Source organism: Lactuca saligna, chromosome 8 (genome assembly GCF_052625555.1).
Source record: "Lactuca saligna cultivar CGN05327 chromosome 8, ASM5262555v1, whole genome shotgun sequence".
Lineage (NCBI taxonomy): Eukaryota > Viridiplantae > Streptophyta > Magnoliopsida > Asterales > Asteraceae > Lactuca > Lactuca saligna.
Window position 1 is genome coordinate 112,550,284 of NC_136424.1, and position 24,032 is coordinate 112,574,315.

The 24,032-nt window shown below is 37.6% G+C and overlaps 1 protein-coding gene across 1 annotated transcript; it reads left to right on the forward strand.

The window, feature by feature from the left end:
• The first annotated feature begins 4,987 nt into the window (after positions 1 to 4,987).
• On the forward strand, positions 4,988 to 6,711 carry LOC145008461 (uncharacterized). Its single transcript, XM_078967069.1, has 2 exons — positions 4,988 to 6,215; positions 6,511 to 6,711. The coding sequence occupies exon 1, from the start codon at positions 5,019 to 5,021 to the stop codon at positions 6,192 to 6,194; it is 1,176 nt and encodes a 391-aa protein (XP_078823195.1). The 5' UTR covers positions 4,988 to 5,018; the 3' UTR covers positions 6,195 to 6,215; positions 6,511 to 6,711.
• The last annotated feature ends 17,321 nt before the right edge of the window (positions 6,712 to 24,032 follow it).

Genomic DNA, 24,032 nt, shown 5'->3' on the forward strand with positions numbered 1-24,032 from the left:
CAACGGCTCAATTCTGGAAACGGTGTACCGGTCTGTCTCTCAGCAAAGCAAACTCATCTCTGATTATAAATTGATTCCTCCCAAGAGTCCTCGCCAATTAACTCCAGGGATGCAAGCTGCATTAGACGAGGTGGAGAAACCTGCAAAGCGAGGAAAGAAGGCAGTTGTCAAGAAAGAAGCAACTGAAGAGCCCTCTTCCAAACGAACTAAGGCAAAGAAATTAAAAAGCTGACAAGGGTGATTCCTCTGCACCCAAGAAAGTCAAGAAAATGGCTCACCGAACACGAACTCCTTTACCTTCACATCACGAATAGAAACAAGAGCACTCTGCAGATGAAGAAGAGGAACAACAACATGAAGGTTCCCTAAAGGGTAATACACATCCTCGGCCTCCAACTCTGGTGGAAGTTGTCGATGATTCTATTCCTACACCCCCTTCATCTCTACCCAACACAACAGTTCAAGATTCGGTTCCACCTCCACCTATATCTCAACCTGCTTCAACAATTGTTTCACCACTGCTTGTTACTTCTCCTCCCATCATCACTGCTTCAATACCAACTCCTATCCTCACCACAGATCCTTCTGTCAACGTCAACACATCTGATGTAGGGGCGAAGACTGAAGAACCCCCTAAAGTCACAACCGAGCCAATTTCCCCAACTCTTTCTACTGATTCTAATCCAGTTCTTGGAGGAGGTGAGTTTGAGTTTGATTCTACTTACTATAGCCCCTAGTGAATCCCCAGTGAGGAAGATGAATCTACTACTGCAACCAAGCAACAAATAGTTAGTGTTCACGAAAAGCTTGATACACTGATAGATTCTACCAAAAAGTATAATGATGTTGTTCTCAAAGCATTCATGGGTACAACCCTTCACCAATATAAAGAATCCATTGATAAATGTATTGCGGCTGTGGATGATTCTACTTCCATGTGAAAAAGAGCCACCTCTAAGGTTAAAGATCTTCTCCGTGACTCCCAGGTTCTTCTTGACTCTTTCAAGGGTCATGCTGATTCAAATGCTACCAAGGTCAAATAGTCAATCAGTTCGTTTTCTCAATCCCTTCAAGTTGAATAGACCAAGTTTGAGACTGTTTGTTCCTACATCTCTGCTGATAACAAGAACTTCTTGTCTTCCATTGATTCTCGGTTCGAAAAGCTCACAGCTGATTTTCTCATAGAAAGGCAACTCCGAGAGGATCTTGCCCAACAGACTGATATCAATGCGGTACAGAAAGATGACCTAGCCAAAGCATAATGTGAAATTTCCTTGCTGAAAACTGAAAGAGCTATGTTTCACAGTTGTGGTGCTAATGTTCTGTCACAGTTACACAACATGCTTCAAGCTCATGATCCCATTCTAACGCTCACTATTCGCAATCATCTGACCTCCAAACTCCTTCCTTCACTTGAACTATTACGATAAATGAAGGGTGTTTCGGAGAGAATTGTTCCTCTGCAACAAGGGGGAGAAGAAGAAAAGCCACAACCAATTCCACTTAAACCGAACCGAAGGATAATTTAGCTTCGGGTTCTGGTATCAAAGAGAAGAAAAAGCATGTTATTGGTGAAAACGATGAAAGTAATGAGGATCCAGAAACTATCTCTGAGACCTTGAAAGGAAAGAAGAGTGATGCGGAGATAGATGAAACTCTTCGGGTTGCTAAGGAAGCTCAAGAAAGGGAGAAGAAAAAGAAAGAAGAGGATGATGCATTAAGTTGCAAGAAGATGTTGTTCCCTCCTTGGAATAAGGAGACACTGATCATAGAAGCCATAGAGTCTCCAAGCACACTCTGGCTGGAACTTGTGACTTCATTTGACTATGATAATACAAGGGATTCACAGTTCGATATGACTATAATCTGAAAGGCATTCGTTTTTCACTACTTTGATTCAACTGTTGAAGTTCCTTCTCATCATCCTCAGGTAGACCATGAACTGATTGATTTTTACCTAAAGTTCAGTCAGCCTCAATATTTTACCTGGAGTGCTCAGAAGATTATTACTATCAAGGTGTTGAAGCCATCGCCTACAGGGAAATTTATCAACGTCTCTTTCACGATAACCCAAGGTTCAGATACCTCGGTTTCTATCATCTCCCTCGCAGACCTTCCCAACCTGAACCCACATGATTGGATCCTGCTCTTAAACATTCTGCTTATTAATGCAAATGAGTATGGACCAATTTTGGAGCATATAAAATGAATGATAGCTTGTTATATCAACGAGGTAGCGAAAATGGATCAAGAAGTGGCCAATGTCCTAAGAAAGAAATTGACGGTGAAGCCAAATGCAAAGCCAGGAGACGTCAACAAAATGACTCTCGGTCAAATCGATTCTGCTCACCTGACGGTTATGTTTACAAGAGCCAAAAGGGAAAATGTATTGTTTGCTCTGGTGGAGAAACACTTGTTCTCTACTGACTGCCTAGAGCACATTATCAATATTATTCATCGGTGCAAGGCAAATTCCAAGTCAGATAAGAAGAACTTCACATATATGCTCCGATGGTATATTAATTTCAGACAAACTCTTTTGGCCATTATACTGGGTGTGTTCAAGACTGTGAAAAAGTCGGTAATAACTCAACCGAACTGAGCTCTCGGCTCCATAGACACAAAGGGGGAGATTGTTGAGTATTAGGTGTTGCATCATGGGCTAGTATTTTGTATATCCGGTTTGGGCCTGTCCAACCGTGATTAGGTTAATGTAGTATTATAAATAGTGCATGCATGTATGCCTTTAATATACTAGAAGTTTGATTATCATTTTGCATTGTAACCCTAAACACGTCTACAGTCGAAGTTCTTCATCGAGCTCTTCTGGGTGTTAAAGATTAATCATTCGACATTGTTCAAATCATTCTTGTGTTCTTATTGTTTCATTTATTGTTTATCTGTTTGAATCTATCGATCATTAATGTACATTATTCCAACAGATGACATTTGAGACATATGTGATTTTGAGAATTATAACATGAGTTTTATTGTGTTTGAAAATGAAAATTTTGTTTGAAAATTTACATTGTTATAGCTACTTTGCATATGAGGAACCAAAAACTTGAGTAAGTTCCTTTATCTTATAGAATTTTGGTATAACACCAATTACCATAGTGGCATTGAAATGACTATCTTCTAAGCTCATTATCCCAACCCCAACCCTGATCATTCCTCACCACACTCTTATAGATAGTCAAGTTTCATCCATTGAAACCACACTAGTTGAACCCCAGCGGATTGTCTCACTTCTTAAGGAAACATTAAGAAAAAACTGCCAAAGGATGTCCAAGATAACAAGCACCACATGAAAAAAGTTTCAAATTGGTGATCTAGTCTATTTGCATCTCCGTGTGTATTGACAACAATCAGTATATAAACAGGAATCTTAAGAACTTAGCCGACCATTTTACGAGCCATTTAAAGTATTAAACATATAGTACATGTTGCCTACCAACTAGCCACAAGATTAAAAAGCACACAACGTTTTCGATATATCATTGCTACTTCATTGTAATAGACCAACCTCGTCACAAACACTGTCACTGCCTGTCTCCTACATCGAAGACCATCCAGTTGAGGAACCAAAATTTTTTATGGACAAACGCATCATCAACAAGTTCTCTTCAAATGGAAAGACAGAGCCATCTTAGAAGCCAATTGGGAAAACAAGGAAGACTATATCGAGCAAGAGCTTGAGGACAAGCTCCCGCTTAAAGGGAAGAGTATTGATACATCCAGGGCACCACACCATCCGACAAACTGACAAATCGACCTATATAGGTGAAAAGGTGACCCATCGACAAACTGACAAATCAACCTATATAGGTGAAAAGGTGACCCACCCGTTATGAAGATTGACTCACCGAAGGACCCCAAGACCATTAACAAATCTAGAGGGTTTTTAGCAACACATCTTCTTGATATTAGTCCAAGATTTGTTGTTCCATAAGGCTATTAACAACCATGATTATTTTCTATAAATTGTAATGTTCTTCATTGAAATGAGATCATCTTAAAATTGCTTCAAATTAACTCCCTTCCTTTTTTCTAAATTTATGAGAGATTGACCATGTGCAAATCAATGTATTTCATTGCTATACTAGATAAACAACAATATTCTTTTTTTTTTTTTTTTTTTTTTTTGAGGATCTCAAAAATATTTTCATTTGTGTCGATTTCCATTGGTGTAAAAAGTTATCGTATGACAGGTTTGTTTTTGTGCTGAGTTCCTTTTAGTTTCGAGCTTTTTGTTCATGTTATAATCTACTTTTGCTATCCCCTCGCTACTTTAATAACTTTAAAAAAAAAAAAAAAAGTTGTTATTTTTACATATTATCATATGTCTAACATTTGTAAATTTGTATACATTTTGAGAGTTTAGCATTTATTATTTCCGCCGAATTTAAGCTATAATTTTTTATACTAATAACGTGAGATCAAATTATTATTTTTATCTGTTTATTTGAATCGTCGATAACTAAGATCACATATGAGTTGTAGTAATGGTCTATCAATTATGCAATTGTACAATATAATATTGATATTAACATATATCACAAATAGTGTTAATTCTATTATCGACAAGAACATATACAGTGCATAATTTAATTAAGTTACTAAAAAAATATATAATAACTCTAAATAAATTAAACTTAACATTGTCGACGCCTAAATATGGACATTCGTTATGTTCTTTTGCAGCGTAATGTCAAGAATATGTAACCCAAAAAAGAAAAAAAAAAAAAAAAAATCCAGCCATTAGTGAATAAAATGCTGAAATGGTTTTGCCAACTTGCAAAATTTGTCACCTCCAATATGCACAAAAACATACATGTGCCGTAGCTTTTCTCTTGGTCTTTCATTAATTTTTTTTGTTATTTTCCTCGATATGCATATACATATGTCCCAGAGTAAATAAAGTAAAATATTATTTAAAATAAAAAGTAAAATGTAAAACGCTCATGCAGTTCTATATAACCCCTTCGTCATATCACTTCACATTACATCCATCAAAAATGGAGTCCTCTAAGAAGCTTACCGCTCTTTTTTTCATTTCACTCTTCATGGTTTCTTCAGCAAATCCAGTTCTTGACTGTGGAAGTTGTGACAAGCCAAAACCACCCACCACAAAGCCACCGGTTGTCAAACCACCGGTAAAGCCACCAGTTACCCTCCCACCTGTAGTAAAACCACCCATCACCCTTCCACCGGTGGTAAAACCGCCAGTGACACTCCCACCGATAAAACCACCGGTGACCCTTCCACCAGTAAAACCACCAGTGACCCTCCCACCGATAAAACCACCGGTGACCCTTCCACCAATTAAACCACCAGTGACCCTCCCACCGATAAAACCACCGGTGACCCTTCCACCAATTAAACCACCAGTGACCCTCCCACCAATAAAACCACCCGTGACCCTCCCACCCATAAAACCTCCAGTGACCCTCCCACCGATTAAACCACCAGTGACCCTCCCACCTATAAAACCACCAGTGACTCTCCCACCAATCAAACCACCAGTGACCCTCCCACCGGTAAAACCACCAGTGACCCTCCCGCCAATTAAACCACCAGTGACCCTCCCACCAATTAAACCACCAGTAACCCTCCCACCTGTCACACTACCACCTGTAAAACCACCAGTAACCCTCCCACCGATTAAACCGCCAGTGACCCTCCCACCGATTAAACCACCAGTGACACTCCCACCCCTCCCACTCCCACCTCTAAAACCACCAGTGACCCTCCCACCGATTAAACCACCAGTAACGCTTCCACCCCTCCCACTCCCACCCCTCCCACCGGTCGTCCCACCCATTGTCACACCACCGGTTGTCACACCGCCGGTTGTCACACCACCAGTTGTCACACCACCAGAGGGGGAACCCTGCCCACCACCAAAGGGTGCATCACCACCAGGTGCATCGGAAACATGCCCTATTGACATCCTAAAGTTGGGAGCTTGTGTAGACCTTCTCGGAGGTTTAGTGAACATTGGATTGGGTGACCCCGCGGTCAACAAATGTTGCCCGATTATAGCGGGTCTAGCAGAGCTGGAGGCTGCAGTTTGCTTGTGCACAACCTTGAAGGTTAAACTGTTGAACCTCAACATTTACCTACCAATTGCTCTTCAGCTGCTTGTTACTTGTGGCAAGACCCCTCCTCCGGGTTACACTTGCTCTCTCTAAATTATGATGGTCTCTACTCAGGTAAATTTCTAGCTTTCGTATTTTACACCAAACCCTAACCCAAATTCTTGATTTTCCTTTTCTTAATTTAACAAGAAAAATCCTTCTATATTTGTGTAACTAAGCCCTTTTTGGACGTTGAGTGTGGTCTCCTACATGACAATATTGTTGGAGCTAAATTAGTGGCTTATACCATGAATGCTTCTTAAGATATATATGATTCAATACAAGACCTAAACAAATTAGTGAACTAGATAAATGTCTAAAATACCTTGAAGTACTCGTTCAAGTGCTTATGCATGTTTGAATTTTGCAGGGCTAAGTTGATGGACCGATCGATGAAGCAAATGTCAGTTCAGAAAATGCTTTTAAGTTGGAGTTGTTTATGGACGTTTCCCTTTTAATATGTTGACGAGCAATTTTTTAGAAGTTGATTATTGTTTCGTGGCGTGTTTAGTTTTCTTATTAATTATGCAAGGAATAGTATCAATCAGAATCAAGAATGTTTTCCTATTAATTATCTCTTTTATTTCTTTTCATAATATTTGTTACTTCATTGTACCTTTTATTCTAATTCAACATATATACATTTGATTGTTAATTAATTAAATGTGGATGTAGATGTTTCATCAAAGGAATATAGATAATGAAGCTGACCGAGCCAAAATCATTACTAGGAATATTTATAAAAATTACTATATAGCAAAATCATATATTGAAACTCAAAACTTACAAAAAAAAAAAATATTCCATTTATTTTCCTTTTCGGTCAACTATTTTTACTAGATCTAAGATTCTTATATCTAGAGGGTATCGAATGCATTCTTCCTCATCAAGTATAAGCGGTAACAACATACCACTGGATTTGACCCTTTCGAAGTTGCATGTTGCGTATAAGCACATCATGGGAAAACACATGCAATAGTACAACCATCTACAGCATGTCGATGGGTACGTAACCATATATATCATATACTCATATTCATGTCACATGCTTCACATGTTCTAAAGGCATACATGAGAAAGAGCTATCAACCCAAAAAAAAACAAGAATTTCCACCAAAAAATCGTAAACCCACAAATTCGACTACAAGAAATCGCCGTTATAGCGGCGATAACACCAAAAGCGGTGACTTTTAATCAACGTGTTTAAGTGTCGCCACTATTTATGGCGTTGCCGTTAAAGCATCGCCTCTATAGATAGTAATCAGCAATCTATGTGCTTCATTTAAGCGATAACCTTGACCATTGATAGTGTAATGGATCCTATGCCTAGCATTTCATTTGTACACTTAGTGGTGACAGTCTGCCGCTAAAACTTCAAAAATATGTCAAGGAAAACTTCCCTCCACACCTTTCTCTTGCCGCTGCTAAAAAGTTGTGTAGCCACTAATACCGTTGCCACTAAAGCCTCGCCTCTTAAAGCACCTTCTACTCCCAGTTTGCGTATTCTATAATAAACCGCCGAATGATATTTGTATTATTCTCAAGATCTGGATATTACAATAGAGATCCTATATAAAAGAATAGATATTACAATTTAGTACCATCTTGAATAGCATAAATAAAATACTCTTAAATAAATACTGTCTATTATCCCCCTTAAGTTGAGGGCGAGGAACGACCTGCAACTTGGATCTTAGCATCATAAATCATTGAGATGGAAGTGGTTCCGTAAACACATCGATGATTTGATCATGTATGAAAATGAATTGAACTCGCAACTTTCCTTGAGCAACCTTTTCTCCTACAAAATGGTAGTCCACTTCTATGTTTTTCGTTTGTGCATGAAACATGGGATTTTCCAAAAGATATGTGGCCCTTTAGAGGTAATACCAAGCTCGTTTAGGAGAGCTTCTAGCCATGTTATCTCAGCAGCCATGTTGGCAAGGGATTTATACTCAGATTCGGTGAAAGATCTAGAAACCGTACATTGTTTGCGAGAACTCCATGAAATTGGGTTTTAATCCAAGTAGATGGCAAATCCCCTCGTGAACTGACGGTCATCCGGACAGATCAACATCGTGGAAAGCCTAAAGTGTAGAAGCAGACCTATGATAGATAAAGAGGCCAAAGTGCGATGTTCCCCTAAGATAACGAAGTATTCTTTTAATAGTGGACCAATGGTTTTCTGTTGGAGTTTGCATGCATTGGCAAAATTGGTTGACAAAAAAAGTAATATATGCTCTCTCGAGAGTTACATATTGTTGAGCATCAACTTTTTGGTGGTATTTAGTTGGATCCATGAGTAAGGGGCTATCTGACAAGGTTAACTCTTGAGAGCTGCTCATGGGCAATGGAACGGGCTCACACTCTGCTAGACCAGTACATGTTATCAAGTTAGAGACATACTTGCGCTGAGATAGAATGATGTTTTTACCCTAACAAACAATCTAAAGGCCCAAGAAGTAGTGTAGGTTCCTGAGATCCTTGATAATAAACGTTGATCCTAATTTGGAGATAACACCTGTGATTTCTTAAGGATCATCCCGATAACTATAATGTCATCCGCATAAACAAGAACATGAACTAAGGTACCCCTATTCTTGAGGATGAATAATGAGGGATTGATTTTAGAACCAACAAAACCGAGAGACTGTAAGGTTCTACAGAGTCGTTCAAAGCACTCAATGCCTGTTTCAATCCATACAATTATTTTTGGAGTAAACAAACATGATCAGGTCTTTATTTATCGACAAAGTTCGATGGTTGACGAAGATAAGTCGTTTCCTTGAGATCACCATGGTGAAAGGATTTTTTAACATTAAGTTATCTGAGAGACCATTGATTTGTCACGACAATAGATAAAATAAGACAAATTGTTGGTTCTTTGACAACGGGACTAAATGTCTCTTGGTAGTCAACACCCGGTTGTTGGTTGAAGCCTTTCGCCACAAGGCAAGCTTTGTAGCGAGTAACATTCCCATTCACATCCTTTTTTACCCTGTAAATTCACTTCGAATCAATGCCATTAGTGTTTTTAGTAAATGGAACCAGAGACCAATTTCCATTTTTGACAAGTGCATCAAAATCTTTGGTCATGGCATGACACCATATTGGAGATTTGTTAGTAACGGTCAAAAAGGATGGTTCGATGGAATCAACTGGACAATTAGAAGATAAATAGGTTGATGGATCATATATGGTGGTGGTTTTTTGGGTTTTGTTGAAGGTTGGGAGGTCGGGTACCAGGCTGTGTGAGCAATGGTGAAGGTTCGGCCGAAAACTGGGTGTATGGGCAGCATGTGTCACACCCCCAAACCGGAACGGTGGAAATGTTCGGGGGTGGAGGACGTCATGTACCGTATCACAACAATTGCATCATAGTAATCAAAGTAAACACAACCATTACATTGAATAATTAAAGTATTTACATCTGTTCAATACATAATTTGTATGACAACAAAATGTATAACAAAAGTATAAAAGACGCGATTCAAAAAGCTCCATCTTCTCAAAACCTGCGGGTGTACCTGTCTACCGGTTCCCTGAGAATACAAGTGGTTTTGAAAGTGTATCAACATTTATGTTGGTGAGCTCATAAAAATGTTTTTTTTTTAATGAAAACCTGTCTTTGAATCTGTAAAAATATTTGTATGCTTCTCAAGAAAATCCAATATTTTCTTTAGTAGTGTAAAGTAGTCTTAAACCCTAAGGCCCAAAATGTATGTTCGTTATTGTATTCATTAACTGTGTATGAAAGTATTGGTATGTATGCTTGGTTACCACCAACTGTATTGTATTATATAGTATTGTTTTGTATGAAAACTCTTGTATGAAATCCCTGGATACTTCTAGTAGTGTATAGTATTGTTCTGCATGAAAACTCTAGCTACCACCAGTAATGTATAGTTTGTTTTGTTTGAAAACTCTGGCTACCACCAGTAATGTATAGTATGTTCTGTATGAAAACCCTGGCTACCACCAATATGTATAGTATTGTTCTGTATGAAAACCCTGGCTACCACCACTATGTATAGTATGTTCTGTATGAAAACCCTGGCTGCCACTAGTAATGTATAGTAGTTTTATTACTTAAATTAAAACCATATGTTTGTATATCCTAGAATCCTCCAGTTTTAGTGTATGGTAGTTCTATCAATTAAAATAAAATTATTTGAAGAATTGAAATCTCATAAATAAATGTTAGTTTATACTGTTGTGAGTTTAGTATAACCATGCTCGATATAACCTAGTGACCTCTACGACATTCTTCAGGTGTCATAACGGTATGATATTTGTCACCCCAAGCATGCCTGCCTAACTGTAGCTAGCAGTTTAGGTGTTGGATTGTCAGTCCCGTATAGATCTATACACAAATCTCACTCTCTCCCTCTAGGAGACAATGGTTATACGTTGGTAGGATTTAGTTCCGCACCCCAGAGGGTACAATTGAAGTAGTGCCTCATAACCCTATGTTAACTAGTTTACGTGTAGTGTTGTAGTGTTCCCTTGTACTCGAAATTGTATGTATAACTTGTAGAGTAAAAATAAATATACTTAAATAATTATTTATTAACGTACTATTGTATTCGGAAAAATAGTATTGTAAATCATAAACTATATCTACCATAGTTTATATGTGTTCGTTTCTGTATAATGTTCTAGAAGTAGTAAAACATTATATTGTATCCCAAACTATACCTACTATAGTTTGAATGTATGTTCTTGTTTCGTGTAACGAATTCTGTAAAGTTCTGTAATGCTACCAAACTATATCAACTATAGCTTGTTTCTATGTTATATAATGTACTGAAAAACATTGCAATTATCGTTGTATGTTGAAAACTACCCTTATGCTCAGCATGCTACAACACAGATAAAAATATATAAATATTTCTAAAACCTGTAGTAGTTTCTCGGTTTGTATCAATTGCAAAAGTTTTTAATTTGTTGATATCGTTTGCAAGAAAAAACAGAAATCCATGTGTTTTACTTGTATCTCCCCTGAAAACATTAAAAACAGTGAAAATATAGGGGTATGAACTCACGGTTGTTTAGCACGTGTTGGTTAGCAAGACTGAAAAGATGACCCTCGAGCTGATATACGCGGAATTAACAGAATCCTAATGATGAATAAACACATAGTTGTATTTAAAATTAGCGGAATCATTAATTTAAAGTGTTAGAAACACTTGTTTTTATGTTAGGAAATGTTACTGAGAGTTGTTTGAAGTAGAAGGAAGGATTTTCGGTCAAAGCTCGATCCGAAAATCAGGTTCTCGGTCTGATGAGCTTTAGGCTAGAAACTGGTTTTTGGCTGAACACTGGTTTTTAGCCGAAATCAGGTTTTCAGTTCTACTGGTGTTTTCGGCCCTTTGAAGATATGAAGGTTGTTCTTGGTGGAAACTATGAAGATTTGAAGGTTTCTACTTGAATGTATGAACGTTCTTGGATGATCATTGGGTGAAAAATGAAGGAGTTTACGGGTGCAAAGAATGAGAAATGATCAAGTTTCGGAGGGAAAACCTTTATACTGGTTTGGTTTTCGACCGAAGATGGGTTCTCGGCCGAGAGTTGTTTTCGGCCCAAGGGTTTTCGGCCGAAAACGCATAGCTGAACGAGTTTTGCTGTTTTTCGAGGGAAAAACTTGATTTTTGAGTGTTTTTGGTTACGAAAATTATATAAAATTTATTTATATAATTTAAACGGTTTTCTAACCTTTACGAACATAACAGAATAAATAAAATTCGAAATTTTATTTAACGAAACTAACTTTTGTTGACTGGAAAAGTATCAGGTTGTCACATCATCCCCCCGTTAGAGGGAATTTCGTCCCGAAATTCTTTCTATAAAATATAATCATGGACTAGGAAAAAGATGCTGGTACTTCTATTGCATCTGGTCTCCTCGCTCCCAAGTGAATTCAAGTCCCCGCTTGGCATTCCAGCGAACCTCCACCATCGGTATGCGACTTTGTTTCGTTCATTTGACTTCCCTATCCATGATTTCGACTGGTTCTTTCACGAAGTTATAACTCCTCTGGCCCTATTCAGAATGAATATCCTAAGTTATTGCAAGAGGAAGAAGCAGAAACTAAAAAATCGCAATTTACCAATCCGACTCGCCGAGTCTCAGCTATGTACTCAACGAGTCCCCCACCTGAATAGAAAAATAACCCTCATATTAAACTGTATCAACCTCCATTTCCATTTCCAGCTCGATCAAAACAAGAAAATTATGATGTTGATTACCAAAAGTTCATAGAACACATAAAGTCCCTTCAAATTAATATGCCATTCATCGAGGCGGTTACACAAATGCCTAAATATGCCAAATTCCTAAAGGAGCTTCTTACGAATAAAAAGAAGATGGAAGAGGTGAATAAAGTGGTCTTAAATGAAAATTTTTCAGCTGCCATGTTGAACAAATTACCTAAGAAGAAGGGTGATTCAGGAAGTTTGACCTTGCCTAGTCAATTCAGAAATTTAGCAACTATACATGCATTAGCTGATTCAGGGGCAAGTGTTACCTCATGCCATATTCATTCTTCAAGAAATTAAATCTTCCGGAGCCAAGGCCAATCTGAATGGCAATTCACTTAGCAAATAAAACAGTGACATTTCCAAGGGGAATATGCGAAGATCTATTGGTGAATGTAAATAAGTTTGTATGCCCGCGGACTTCATAGTACTAGACATGGAAGCGGACCCTATAGTCCTGATCATACTTGGAAGACCTTTCCTCACCACTGCGAGTTCTATAGTAGACATGCGAGACTCTAAACTTACGCTCCGGGTGGGAGACGATTCTGTTACATTTGGAGTTGATCAAGAAATGAACCATGCAAGGTATAGGGATGACACGACATTATCGGTTGATATGTTCAAAGAATTAATGTAAGAATGGAAGGAAGACAAGCTATACAAGCCCACCGTTACCTTTGAGGATGAATTTGATGCTGAAAGAGACCTGATGGAGATAGTGAGATTGCTCGAGGAAACTGAATATAATTAATTAATCAAAAGTGCTGAAAGACCGACTCACCGAGTAGCATCCACAGACTTGACGAGTCCATTAGAAAAAACTCAAACAGTCATGAATTTTGCCTGGGACTCGACGAGTCCACTCACTGGACACGATGTCTTCAGCATACAGAACACAAAATCTAAATAGAATATTCTACCCGATCATTTGGAGTATGCATTTCTAGAAGATGGCCAACAAAAACTAGTAATTATAGTTTCTGATCTAGCTAAACATAACAAAGAAATCCTTGTGGAGTATGCATCTGGAGTATGTATTTCTAGAAGATGGCCAACAAAAACCAGTAATTATAGATTCTAGTGTATGCCTGGAAGATAACTGATATCACAAGGATAAGTCCAACCTATTATTCTCATAAGATTAACCTAGAAGACGAAGCTAAACCTGTAGTTCAACGCCAAAGAAGACTTAACCCAAACATGCAAGAAGTGGTAAAAAAGGAGGTGGTTAAACTATTAGATGCAGGTATCATTTACTCAATCTCTAATAGCCCATGGGTGAGTCCGGTGCAAAGGGAAATGAAGAAAGGAGGAATGACGGTGGTTACCAATGACGATAACGAGTTAATTCCAACAAGAACAATAACCAGGTGCCGCGTTTGCATCTACTATAGAAAGCTTAATGATGCTACATGCAAGGATCACTTCCCATTGCCATTTATTGATCAAATGCTAGAAAGGATTTCCGATCATCTATACTATTGTTTTCTTGATGGTTTCTCGAGGTATTTTCAAATTCCAATCGACCCACAAGATCAAGAGAATACCACTTTTACATGCCCAAGTGGGAATTTTGCATACAGACACATGCCTTTTGGGTTATTAAATACACCTACTACATTCCAAAGGTGCATGATGGATATCTTCCACGACATGATCGAAAAATTTATGGAGGTTTTCATGGATGACTTATCGGTTTTCAGATCCTCTTTTGAAGATTGCTTATCCAACTTAGATCTAATGTTAGCAAGATGTAAGAAGACAAACCTAGTATTAAATTGGGAAAACTGCCACTTAATGGTAAAGGAAGGGATTGTTTTAGGACACAAGGTTTTAAGGTTGTTGATCGAGGTAGATAGAGAAAAGTTGACACAGTAGCTAAGTTAGCACCTCCAACAAATGTAAAAGGGGTAAGGAGCTTTCTTCGCCATGCGGGATTTTAGCATCACTTCATTAAAGACTTTTCAAAGATCACTAGGCCTTTGACTCAACTTCTTTTGAAGGAAGCTCCATTCTATTTCTCTAAAGAATGTCATGAACCATTTCAATTATTAAAAGAAAGGTTGACCAGTACTCCTATAATGATAGCCCCAAATTGTAATCTTCCTTTCGAGCTAATGTGTGATGCTAGTGACTACACGATAGGAGCTGTTTTCGGACAAAGAATTGACAAACATTTTCAGCCTATATATTATGCAAGTAAAACTTTGAACCCGACTAAAAAAAACTACACTACTACAGAGAAAGACTTGCTAGCAGTGGTATATGCTTTTGATAAATTATAACCCTATTTAGTCTTGTCCAAGACAATTGTTTTCACCGACCCTTTTGCCCTAAAGTATCTATTTGCTAAGCAAGATGAAAAACCAAGATTGATACGTTCGGTCTTACTTCTACAAGAATTTGATATTGAAATAAGAGATAAAAAGGGAATGGAAAACGTGGCTACCAATCATTTATCAAGATTAGAGAACCCACATTTGGATGAATTAGAGGAAAACGCGATTAAAGATGATTTTCCCGAAGAATATCTTTTGGTGATAACATGAGAGGTACCATGGTTTGCGGATATAGCTAATTACTTAGCAACTGAATACATCCCAAAAGACTTAACCCGACGACAAAAGAAGAAATTCTTTTCACAAATCAAGTATTACTTTTTGGACGAGCCGTATCTTTTCCGAAGCTACGCGGACGAGATGATACGCAGATGTGTGTTCGGGAAAGAGAGTCGGGAAATCTTGGAACAAAGTGGGCCCATTAGAGGACATCATGGAGCACAATATATGGTGAAAAAGATTTTTAATATTTGTTTTTATTGGCCTACAAATTTTAAATATGCTGATCAATATGTCAAAAAATACGATTAGTGCCAACGAGCAGGGAACATAACCTCCCGAAATGAGATGCCCCAAAATAATATTCAAGTTTTTGAGATATTTGATATTTAGGGGATTGAATTTATGGGACCCTTCTCAATATCAAAAGGGAATAAATATATCCTTGTGGCAGTCGACTATGTATCTAAATGGGTAGAAGCACAAGCATTACCTACTAATGATGCTCGAGTGGTGGTGCTTTTCTTAAAAAGTTATTTTCAAGGTTTAGAGTTCCTAAAGCTCTTATTAGTGACCATGGCACTCAATTTGCAAATGATCAATTAGCTAAAGTGTTAAAAAGATATGGTGTACACCATAGGTTTTCGACATCTTATCATCCACAAACAAGTGGACAAACTGAAGTGACAAATCGGGCATTAAAAAGAATTTCGGAGAGATCAGTTCGAGGAAATAGAAAGGAGGGTCTAATAAGCTTGATGATGCACTTTGGGATTTTCGAACATCTTTTAAAACACCTATTGGCACTACACCATATAGGTTAGTTTATCGAAAAAAAGTGTCACTTGCCAGTTGAAATAGAGCATAAACCATTTTGGGCTTTAAAGATGTGTAATTTTCAGTTAGCTGAAATTCGTACCAACCAGTTAATGCAAATGAATGCTGTTGAAGAACTTAGAAATAAAGCATACTCAAATTCATTAATATACAAAAAAAAGGACTAAGAAATCACATTACATGATACTAAAGGGTAATAAGGATATTCATGAAGGACAAACGGTGCTACTCTTCAATTCAATGTTAAAGCTTTTCCTAGGCAAGCTAAAAAAAGGTGGGATTGGCCTTTTGTGGTTATAGAAGTTTTCCCACATGGAGATATCGTGCTTATATCAAAAGATGGAACCCCCTTTCAAGGTTAATGGGCATCAGGTGAAGAAATATGAAGAAGGAATGCCAATAGACGAAGGACTTGAAGATGGGCTAAATTTGGAAGAAAACACTGAAATGTAGAGTGGGAAGGAGTTCAGCTAACGACTCCTCAAAAAGAAGCGCTTCCGGGAGGCAACCCGATCTGAGAGTTTGCTTTCTTTTTAACTTTCTTTTTATTTTTCGTTTTTTTAGGATTTGTCTTTTTCAATCTTCTTTTTTGATTAAAATGATTTCTTGAGGGCAAGCAAGGCTTAAGTGTAGGGTATGATGGCATAAAATTAAAGAACTCAAAATTTTTTCAAACAAACTGAAAAACTCCTCGAGTCCATTTATCTACTCGACAAGTCCATTTGAAAAATCGCGATATTTTGTAGATTTGCATATCTACTCGACGAGTAGGTACCCCTACTTGGCGAGTCCATGTTTTAACCAGAAAAAATATTTTTACAATCTATAAATCAGGATTTTAACCCGAATAGTAAAAACACAATCTCATTCAACATCCACAGCCGCTCGACGGATAAGTTTCGTCTCAAGGTTTCATCTCAATTTTCTTGTGATTTCTTTCAATTCCAACCAAAAGGTAACATTTTTCACTTATAAACTTGTTAAAGTTCTAATCTTTGGTACCATTATTACCTAAATATGTGCAAAATTCTGATTTTGACTAGACTTGGACTTTAGGATTTCTATTTCTTGTCAAATTAGAGTGTTTTATTAAAATTTATTGTGAATTAATGCTTGATAGACATCTCTGAACAAACCCCTGTAACAAATTTGGAGTTCTGATGGATTATTTGCTCAGAATTAGAACTTAGACTCGCAATGCTCATTCAACTCGCCGAGTCTGTTAATGGAATCGACGAGTCTGTGTTGAAGAAGACCAGATTTTTGTTATTCAACGTTTTTGTGTGTTTGTGGTGTTGTTTTGTCTTTTGTTATGTTGCAGGAAGTGTTTACACGAGGTAAGAGTTCAAGATGAAGCGGTCATGGGGACATCCCATGGTTAAACTTCCCGCAAATCAGTTCTAAATCATCACTGACCCATGCTAAAAACAAGTTGGAGACACTTAAGAGAAAGTAGATATATGTAACCCATGAAATTGATTGGTCCTGGATGGGGCAAGCGGGGCTAGAAGAAGAATTAGCTCATATGTAATCAAGAATTTTGAACAGGAAGGAGTGTTTATTATTTGTGAAGGGTGGAACCGTCTATTCCATACCTAAGAGCTAGTATATCAAGAACTTTTCTAGGAGTTTTTCTCTACCGTTGTCTTTCGCAGGTGTGATGACATTTGCAACCCTAATGCCCTCACTTTCTGTCTTGATGAGGAGGTTCGACAATGCAGCATTGCCGAATTATCATGGAGGATGGATATTTATGACCAATATTTGGTCATGACTAAAGAGTTTGGTACTTTTTTAGAGCACTGCCACAGAGATTTACCCGATGGTGTAGTTGCTTCCACTTGGTGGAATACTATTGCCAACTGCGTGTATATTCCACCTTCCACTCAGGAGGGAAGTATCCGCTCACCAATCCATTGTTTGATCCATCGTCTTATCGCATGCTCCATAAACATGCGCAAGGATGATGATAAGATTCCGACCCTTAATGCCTTTAGTTGTGGAGTATTATCACACTGGATGTGTTTTGCAACATCCCTTACTATTTGGATAAATACTTGGGGGAAGGGGAGGTTAAAGATAGAATCACATCCAAAATCAATGGTGGAATGTTCGTGACCCGGTTGGTGAGGTCGTATGGTATGTTGGAAAGGGGGGCTGGAAACTTTTTAACAATGGTACACAAACCACCTTTTAGCATCACACTATATAGGAGGGGAAAAATCATAGAAGACTATGGTGGGGGACACATTGGTATTCCGAACGAGGATGAGGTTTTGGTACCCGAGGAGCAAGGACGGAGGGCGAGGCCACGAATAGAACATGCTAGAGAAGAACCGTCGGTAATCCTGATTGATGATGAAATCCCTATGGATTGGTACAATATGGAACTCTGTAGGTAACAAGATGATCTCGGGTGCAACATGAATTATCAAAATGAGTCATTCGTTTGCTTTTTCAATCAATTGAATCTTGCGCCACGAGATGGACTGGGGTACCCTTATGTGCGAAGCTGGGATGAGTGGATTAGTCAACAACAAAATCAAGTCGGAGGAAGCGGAGTTGGAGGAGATGAAGATGAAGATGAAGATTGATATTTTTTGATTTTTATTTGTTTGGTTTGATTAAAGACAATTGTTTTTATTTGTTTTTGTGTGTTTGGTTGATGTTTAAACTTTTAGTAGTTAGGATTAAGTAGGAATTTTTATTCTTTTCCTTTCCTATCATTTTTTTTTTGTTTTTGATCTTTTAGTTGAGATTAAGGGATTCATGCAAGGGTCTAGAGTCAAGGCTAACCAAGTGAAAAATTGAGTCTAGGCGAGAGAGAATACGAAGTTTAGAGTCATGTGATGAGTCTTATTGAAAGAGGAGTTATTAAGTGATCATTTACTAAAGAAATTGAGGTAAAATATTAGTTTAATATTCCCCACATACATTAGAAATGCACTTGGGCAGAATACATTTTTTCACTCAGCGGTCTACTCGCCGAGTGCACTTTATGGACTCAACGAGTCCAAGTTAAAGACCATGACTTTTCTACCAATTACACTACAACTCGGCGAGTTCCCATACCTACTCGACGAGTTGCTCATTCTTCTACTATCAAGCTGATGATTTGATGAAATTTGACATGACCATTGGTTGTATTCTTTGAAGATCATTTTCCGAGCATTTTCCGAGACTTTTCCTACATAATTGGAGCTATACTATACTAGAAGAATGACACCCAAGGCATGAATGAGCTATTCCCATGTCTAAATTCAGTTGAAGATGGAGCTTCAAATGAAGAACGTCAGGCTCGCGACTACTATCACAGAGGAGTTTGTTCCAATTCCCTCTTTACTTTGTCATTTTTATTATCATGCATAATATGCAATGAGGGCATTGCATAAATTAAGTGTGCGGTAGGGGGTTGATCATATTAGTTACATTAGAATCCTAATTTAGGTATAATTTTGAAAATTGTGCACAAAAATTGCTAGGATTAATTTAGAAAATTTTGGTAAAGCAATTAGGATTCCATGCTAGTGTTATGTTTGATGATTACATGAAGACCCAAATGTTTAGTTGAGCCAATATACATTATAATGCATTTGTGGCCTCCTTTATTCTAGTAAAATCATGGGACATTAACACAGACTTGCTTAGTTTGACGGATGTAATATGTTTAACATCGTGTACTTGAAATGTATCTAGGAAAACTAATACCTTACCCAATAAAGGTTGAAGTTGAGTGACTTTTCTTAAGCATGTAGGTTTTGAGTGAAAAAAGTGAGTTACATGTAAAAAAAGAGAGAGAATTACAAGAAATTTTTTAAGAATTTTGGAGCAATCAAAGTGAAGATCAAAAGATCAAAGTTCAAAAGTTAAAGATACCAAAATCAAACAACAAGGTGGTGAATTCAAAGAAATCAAATATCAAATATCAAATAAGTGAAGAATTCCAAATAAGCTCTATAGTGGTATCAAAAAGTTATAATTGTCTAGATTATATATGCTTGGGTTGCTCAACCAAAAATACCTTGAGGTTAGGAAGTTTTCTGTGGATGGATTCGGAGCGATGCATAAAATGACCATTGTTCAAAAGAAGTGGGCGAGTGTATATGAGGATTGTTAGTATTTAGATTTGAGGGGGGTCCTTAGGAAAAATTTTAGACACAAATGCATGCGTTGCAGTATTGGCATAATGGCTGGATTGGGTTGGGTTTGTTTTATGTGATGCTAGTATGTTTAAAATTCAGTTTTGCTTGGGGGCAATAAAAAGTCAAGTGTGGGGTACCACATACTACAGAACGAGAAGGGCCCTCTCCTAAAACTTCGTAGTAATATCCGCCACTATCTCTGTTATCCGCTGGAGATCCTCAAACTCCCTAGCAAGCTGCTGAACCTCAATAACAATTGAGAACTCGGTCCTGAAACTGGTCGTGAAATCACTCCAGGTTATCGCATCCAACAATATATCATCACTAATGGCTCGTCCGACCTCCACTCACCAATTACGTGCCCTGTCCTTCAAGAGAAAATATGCTTGTCCCCATCTTGACATCTGCTGGTGCGGAATGTGTTGGCGACATCAGCCAACCATCTAGTACTCGTAATGGGGTTCCAAGCCCCGTGGTAGTCAAGAGATCCACATGGTCTTAAAATCCGTAAAGGTGAGTGTGTGCGACCCCATCATGGCCACCACGTCAGTGTGGAAAGCACTAAATCTCACATCTATAAGATCCAAAATACCCTCCTTAATCGAACCGAAGATCACAGGAGTCTGCTCAAGAATATTGCACATGATCTCTAAGGAGATGAACGCTCGAGTCTGCTCATCTACTTGCTTATATGCTTTCATGGGGCTTCCATGGTCATAAAGTTTGCACCTTTGTACCATGGAACCCTCCCTCGATCCTAGATCTGAGATATGAGCCACTCAGGACGTCCTAACTCCAAGGACCAAGCTTCTTCAACCAAAACTTTCATAAAATGGAAACAAATAGATCTAAGATAAGAATGATCAAGTTCGAAACTTGATTATAGGAAAATGTAGCTGATGGAGTGTAGTTCCTAGATCTACTCCTTCCTTCTTTAGTCTTCTATATTCTATTTCTTCCACCAGCTTCAAAAGGCACAAATAACACTCAAATGGAAAAAAATAGCTCAAGATCACTTATGAAGGCCATATATGATGCTTAAATAGGGTGCAAAACCTAAGGGTTAGGGTTTCATCCATACTGTCCTACTCATTGAGTAGCTGACTAAAATCCCTGCGTATAAACTGCATTCTACTCAACAAGTCAGGGCTACCAACTCGTCGAGTCGTTCTCCCAAAATAAATATATAAATACTTAATTAAACGCATACCAGGAAACCGAACATTACATTTTGGTTCCGAAACTTATATAAATTTTCTTTATATAATTTGAATGGTTTTCTAACCCTTACAAACTTAACTTAATAAACAAAATTTTAAAATTTGTTTAACATAATTGACTTTTGTTGACTAGAAAAGTATCTGGTTGTCACAACATGTATAGGATGAGTTTGTGCATTGTTAAAAGGTTGGAAAGAGGCAGTAGTTGATGGGTTTTGGTCATAAGATATCCTATGTGCTCATACAAACCCTACTGCTTGGATCTAGGTTTCTCTATTATACATGCTTTGAATCCAAGACTATAAACCCTAATTCTAGTATATGAAATCGATATTAACATATGAATGGGTTTAAGAACATACCTAGATTGTTATATAGCAATAACAATCCTAATTCCACCTTGAATTTGTTGGGTTTTGAACATTCTAACACTCCTAAGTGTACATGCAACCCTAAATACCTTGGATCTATGTTTTCTCTATTATACATGCAAATATGAACATCCAAGGTATTATCCTAAACTAGCATACAAAATATCAATATAACAAGATAGAATACATACCTCTTAAATGGTGCTTGTCTTCATGAAGCTTGAGTGCTTAGTGCCTCAAGTGTGACACCTCAAATGGTTCACACAACACCAAATGCACTTGGAATAACTTGAGAGAAATTAGAACACTTCTAGAAATCGTGTAGCCCTCATACATACACATAGTGTTAGTCATAGTCACGATTTCTTGAGCCATGAGTTTCTTTTATATGGTGGCTATTAGGGTTACACCATGTAACTCATTACTTTACCCATTCCTTATGCTCCATGGGTTTTAACCTCCATGGAGTATCCATGGGTCACCCCATGGACTTAGTCCAACATAAGGAATCTTGGATCACAAGCCCACATATATAAGAATGAATGATTTACACAATCAACCCATATATTTAATTAGTCTTCTTTTGATCACTTAATTAATTCTAGATTAATTCTTGATCAATACTAATTAAATAATCTCATTATTCTTATTATTAATATACTAGAACTTATAATATATTAATAACCGTAAGTGTCTTATTTCTCTCATTATAGTCTATCCAAGTGCATGATGCCATGCAACCAAAATGGACCATGCCGGGTCGGGTCAAGTCTTACCAATTATAGTTATGGACTTAGACATTAATCCAACAGTCTCCCACTTGGATAAGTCTAAAACTATTATTGCGTATGACTTCAGGAACCAACTAGCAATCGTAGCTCTCAAAAGCTTCTGTCGAACTCTGACCTTGTAGATGAACTCTGATCTTTGTCAACGACTTGTCCATTAAGATAAGGGATCATATATTCCTCCATTCTAGATATCATATGGACTGAGACATGGATTATAATCATTCTCTCTGTCCATTAGTTGTTTCCCGATTTCCGATTTATGACGACTGACTAATTGAACAAATCAAATCAGTCCTGGCCCGGCCGAGCACTTCCATTTGTCATCATCAAATCATCGAGGGGCCCACAGATATCGCTTTCATCCCGAAGGTAAAAGGAATGGATAAACTTCGACTCATATGGCTTGTTCTACTACTTGTTGAATCATACACAAAGGCACGTTTTATAGCACCGAGTTACCAAATGCGGTTTCGTGCAATCAATGTACAACCAACTCATAGTAACAACTCATATCTCTAGGTTTGAAGAATATAAGATATTATCGTCTCATGATCACTCGTGATAAAATCCATGAAGTGATTCCAATGAGCGCGGGTTGAATCCAATACTCAGAACTTATGAGCACTCATGAGTGTTGTAGCCCTTTGTCCAACATCTTAGACCTCTACAAGCCAACCCATGACAGTCTTAATTCATATCTACTTCCAACATATGACCGACTGTGGATGGTTTGAATAACTTAGTCATTCCGGAAGAATAACCTAGTTTATTCGGGAAGTCAAAACATGCAAAGTGAAACACAATAATAATTGAATCCAATATGGTCTCAGAACTTATGAATATAAATAAAACTCCTTTTATTTATCACCATATGATTACACATTATTCATTGTATATTGTTTCAGCTATCAACATTATTCTTGAATTTAAAACAATAGTTGTCCCATGCTCCAAGCATGCACACTATGTTTTTTCTAAACAATAGTCATGCCATACACCAAGTATGCATACTATGTTTGTCTATGATCTTTACTTTGTGAACTAGATCAATTGAACATAACTTCAATGATTCTTTTCCCACACTCCCAAATCCTTACTGCAAATGCAAGAATTCCAAATTCATGTCATTTACTGAAATCTGTTAGATTCTAAACTTATATGCCTCGATCCTCTTGTAATGATTATGCACAAAGTCAGAAAGACTTTGCAACAATCATTACAGAGTATTCCAAAGGAGATCAATTCCTTGGAAACATCCTTCTTGCATTAAGTTTCCTTAATCTTAAACAGATTGGAAAAATTCTAACTTTGAAACATTTCCAGATTCCATTTTGACTATCACTTCTGAACAAGAGTTGCCTCCTTACAGATTATGTCAATATGGTCCTTCCAGAATTATCACTATACTTCCAATTGTCCTTGAGAAACCAGTCTTTGGTAAACCTTAGATTGTCCTCGACAATTGTTTAATCCTTTTTAGTCATATCCAGTTCTAAACCTTTTCCATTCTTAACGCCCTAGGCATTTGGAAAATTTTAGAAAGGATGAATAATATAACACATGTAGAAAGGATGAATAATATAGCACATGTAGTAAGGATGAATAATATAGCACATGTAGTCGGTCCTATATCCGAAGCATATAGGACACGATTCATGATGTCTCACATAAAGACTAAACCAGTCTTTTGCTATAACATTTCCATTTCAATTT

What these genes read in the sequence shown, in the direction of transcription:
- LOC145008461 (XM_078967069.1), top strand. Translation starts at nt 5,019, where the DNA reads ATGGAGTCCTCTAAGAAGCTTACCGCTCTTTTTTTCATTTCACTCTTC.